The sequence below is a fragment of the Arachis duranensis genome, chromosome 2 (genome assembly GCF_000817695.3).
Source record: "Arachis duranensis cultivar V14167 chromosome 2, aradu.V14167.gnm2.J7QH, whole genome shotgun sequence".
NCBI classification, from domain to species: domain Eukaryota; kingdom Viridiplantae; phylum Streptophyta; class Magnoliopsida; order Fabales; family Fabaceae; genus Arachis; species Arachis duranensis.
In genome coordinates, this window is record NC_029773.3 from 91,971,734 (window position 1) to 91,976,391 (window position 4,658).

The 4,658-nt window shown below is 34.2% G+C and overlaps 1 protein-coding gene across 1 annotated transcript; it reads right to left on the reverse strand.

Annotated features, from left to right (window-relative positions):
- On the reverse strand, window positions 1–4,598 carry LOC107476159 (protein SMAX1-LIKE 3). Its single transcript, XM_016095906.3, has 3 exons — window positions 3,105–4,598; window positions 1,984–2,269; window positions 1–1,450 (listed from the first exon to the last, which is right to left on the reverse strand). Exons 1-3 carry the CDS (start codon window positions 4,310–4,312, stop codon window positions 215–217), a joined length of 2,730 nt encoding a protein of 909 aa, XP_015951392.1. The 5' UTR covers window positions 4,313–4,598; the 3' UTR covers window positions 1–214.
- Window positions 4,599–4,658: the final 60 nt, after the last annotated feature.

Here is a 4,658-nt window from a genome sequence, read left to right on the forward strand (position 1 = left end):
TTTCTATTACAAAGATAATTTACTTACTTACACATGTAGTTACATAGTTATAAGAAAAAAAAGGACATGCAATTTCTTTCATCCTAACCCTAGGAAATAAATGCCTGAGATCAATACATAGACATGATGAATAAAAAGCATTAGGAGAAAAAAACCCTACAAATTAAAAAAAAAAGATTAGACACTAATCTTGACATTGATCTTGTAATCATTATTACAAATCCTGAATTTTGAAGAAAACTTTTCCGTCCACAGATTCAAGAAGTCCAATTTCATCCACGGATCCATGATCATCATGATCATCATTGCATTCATCATCATCGATGGAAATATTCAAATCTAAATCCAAAGAAACACAAGGACTTATCTCCTCCAAAGTAGCAACACCATCACCATAATCATTATTATTATTATGATTAGTGTTGTCTTCTCTTGATGAAGAACCTTCACAAGATTTTTGTCTTGTCAATGGAGAACAAGCCCTTGATCTTGAACTAAAACTCTCACAACTCAAAATGATGATAGCATCACAAAGTGAAACCTCTTCACCATTTGAATCTTCAACCTTTCCTCTCTCCATTGCTCTCTTGAAACCAAGTTGAGAGAAATAATCAGCTTGTTCAATGTCCTCAACAAGAAAAACCCTATGAGGGTTAGAACACACTGCTTCCCCGAATCGCGCAATGTAACTACAACTTGGATCTTCCCTTGATCTCTTGTTCCTGCAAGAATTGTTGTCCTCAATTGATGAATCAGCTCTTGTTGATGATGAAAAACTACTCATTGATATTGAGATGAAGTTTTCCTTTGATGAACCAAAAACAACCCTAGCCAATTCCATTGCTATCTTCTCTTTGGCTTCAAGATCAACACCTTGGAAGAACAACCATGTTTCTTCTTTCATCATCACATTGTTGTTGTTGTTATTTCCTTTCCTTCTTTGCCTTGTTCCGGAACGGCATTGCAAAATGGTGCTCGCGATTTCGGGTAGTATCTCTTTCTGCCATGGAACTTTGTTCTCCAAAGCATTGCAAAGGTTTTTTAGGTTCTCCAAGTTGAGCTCTTTGAATTTGTTGTTCACATACTCCATTGCTTCCATGACACCACTTGAAGAAGTGGAATTAGGGTTTGAAGAACTTGGATTTGATAATGGTGAGATAGTTAATGGACTATGATCTACAATTTCTTTGTTGCTAATGTAAACTCGCAAAGCGGGTTCATCATTATTCTGGTTGTGGTTCTGGCTGTGGCTGTGATTGCGGTTACTACGATTTTCTGAATTCCAAATATAGTTGATATTGTTAGGATTTGGGTGGTGATCATAGAAAAAAACACTAGAAGTATTGGATGAAGAAGGTGATGATAATGTGAGAGTTTGATCACAAATAGTGTAGGGTTGTTTTTGAGTTGCATTGTTCCAAGTTTTGGAAACCTCTCCCACTTGAACATCCTGTTATAATATATATATAAATCAAAAGTTATGATTAGGTGCAAAACTTTTACTATAATTAAAAAGTATACAAATTAAAGAAAATTTTATACTAAGTAATAAGCCTATTTAATTAATTTTTACCATCATTGTCTAAAATATTGTAAAAGACAAAATATTTAACTTAAGTTAATTACCATATTATAATGGTTAAATTGTGTTACTACTTTATAAGAATATTGCTAGGTAGGTGACATTAAAAATTAAAAAAAAATAGCTAAATGTTATGGTGAAAATTCAGGTACAATGTAAAGTTGATATCTGAGAGCCGTTAGATAAAAATTTAGTTAAATCAGTCAAATTATCTAACAGTTTTCAAGTATCAACTCCACATAAAATCGCTGTACCTAAGTTTCACCAAATGTTATATATAATATAATATAATATAATATAATATAATATAATAATATGATATCAAATCAAATCAATGCTATAATGTGTTTTTTTTCATGTGATGATGAAGTTAGAAGTTTGAGTTGTGATGAAATGAAGACCTGATGATTAGAAGAGGAGAGTCCTTTATTCTCATTCTTGTACTGTTGAAGCCATGCAGGAAGGAGAGAACTTGAAGAATCACTGTTACAAGTACTATTCATACTTTGCAAGCTTCGAACTTCGTTCTCAACTACCTTAGCTGAAGAAGAAGAAGGTTCCAAGAAGGTTCCAAGATCATTATTAATATCACCCCTCACTCCTCCTCCTCTTCCTTCTTGATCAAGTAATAGCCAGCTAGTTCTATTGTCAGCTTTAGAGTTTGTTATTGCTTGATTTTGTAGACCACTATGATGAGGAAAAAAGAGAAGAATAATAAGAAAGAAAGAAAGAAGATAATAATGATGATAAGATTATTGTTATCAAATTAGTGTAGTGCCTTCATTTATTTTTCCCACTTCCTAAAGTCATTTTGAATAGTAACAACGAAAATGGAAAAAAAGTTGACCAATCCAAAAGAGAAAAACACATTGTCACAATATAATGTTATAATTTGAGAAGAAAAAAAAAAGAAAAAGAAGGAAAAATTCTTTTCTAGGAAATTCTAAATTTCTAATCAAATAAGATAGGAACAGCATGATGACTGACACATGATACTAGTTTTAGACATGAAAATTGAAATGAAAAAACTTTCAACCAGAGTTTTTTTTTTGCCATTATTTTTTTTCCTACAATAAAGAAAGTAGTTGAAAAGCAAAGAGAAAAAAGACTTAGATATAGAAGAAATCTTTTTTGTATTTATATTATATAAGTACCAACTACCATGTACTCAACATCTATCACTTTCTTTTAAATTTTAAAAAGATATAATTTTGGAAAATGAGATGGACAATGGAAAAGATTACTGAACCAAAATATACAAATTCAAAAATTCTATTTAAAGATACTACTATATATATATAATATGGTAAAAACTCAGGTGAAATCTACTTCACATGAAGTTGATATCTGAGAGCTGTTAGATGAAAATTTAATCAAATCAGTTAAATCATCTAATAACTCTTAGATATCAACTTCACATGAAGTCGACTGTAACTGAGTTTTCATTGCAATATTACCGCAATATATATAGTTTAAAAAAGATAAAACAATAATATCTAACTTTACCAAACATCATTATTACCTGTCAGTGATGAGGCTCAAACTCAAGCTTCCAGCAGGGATTGTAATGGGGTGAAGACCCCAAAGATTCTCCATTGATGGATGTCCATTTTTGCATCTCATATAAGCTTGGAAAGTTGCAATACCCATCAACCAAAACCTTCCATTATTATTATTATTATTACTACTCACCATCTTTGCAATCTCCATTATCATGTGATCCACAGGGCTATAACAAACCCTACTACTCATTCCTTGGTCTCTATAATAATCAAAAACCCATTTGAGATCTCCAAGATACAAAACACACCCTTTATTGCTATCATTGTTATCGTTATTAACAAGACTCCTATTAAGCTCTTCAATCTTTTGTTCAACCTCTAATCTTGAAAGATTTGAGAAGGAAGAAAGAGAAAGAGGTAGAAACTTGATACCTCTAAGGGATTCACTAACTTGTCCTTTCTCAAACTTCTCCATCACCCTTCTAACTACACCTTCAAGAGTTTTCACACACTCACCAACAATCACGGTTGTTCTTCTTCTTTGACTCACCAAATTATCTATCACACTTGAAACATCTTCATCTCTTACCGGATCCAACACTACCTTGTTGTTGTTGTTGTTGTTGTTGTCATCTCCATCACTTTTATGATCCTTTGACTTGTTGTTATTCTTGTTGTTGGTGTTGTTGTTTTGAGAGCATATTTCTAGAGAAACAGCTTGTTCTACATTGCTCTTGACTTGTGTGCTAGAAAACCCTGCTTCTTTCATAACCCTACTAACACTAGGGTCATCCAAGATTGAGATTATGAGTTGTTCAAGCTCAATCTTCACGGCCAACAACGGTTGTTGTTGGTTCTCAATGGATCCGCGTCGCTGGTGAGCTTGTGCGCGCTTGAAAGCAGCTACCATGGCGTTTGAAATCGAAGGACACTGAGAGTGGTGGGGATGGTGATGGTTGCCCAACATGGGGCTCGAGGTTGAAGCCGGCAACCTATTCAGTGCAACGTTGAAGCAGAGCTCCAACGCCTTGCACTGGAGAGGATGCGAATGAGACTGGAGACAAGCTGTTCTTAGTAAACCGTTAGAATCTGAAAGCATAGTGTTCGCCACGTGAAGTGGCGTCACTTGAGCATGGCCGCGACGCTTTGCAAGCGTCACGGCCTGCTTCACTATGCTTGCAGCTTCTGGGGTTAGCCCTTGTTGCACAGAACAACTTCCTGTTCTCATCTCCAAAAAGAATCTATCTATTTAGAAATGAAAAACGTTTTCATAAACTAAAAGGAGGATCTTAAGACCAAGAGAGATCGATCAAACTATGGTGGTTTCGAATTTGGTGATGGATGAGAAAAATAGTGTAATAGTAAAGAGTTTATTATTTAGTTTGAGGTGGTGGTGTTAATTTTGATTGGGAAAACGAAGATATATAAGGAAAAAGGAAGAAGAGTGTAGGAGTATGGGGAACTTTATATTGAAGAATGAAAGTGTTGGTTGGTATCCGATATCTATAGTTGGGAACTTCGGAAGCTAGGTCTTTTTTTTTTTTTTGAGGTTTCTCTATATATCCCTATGGCTA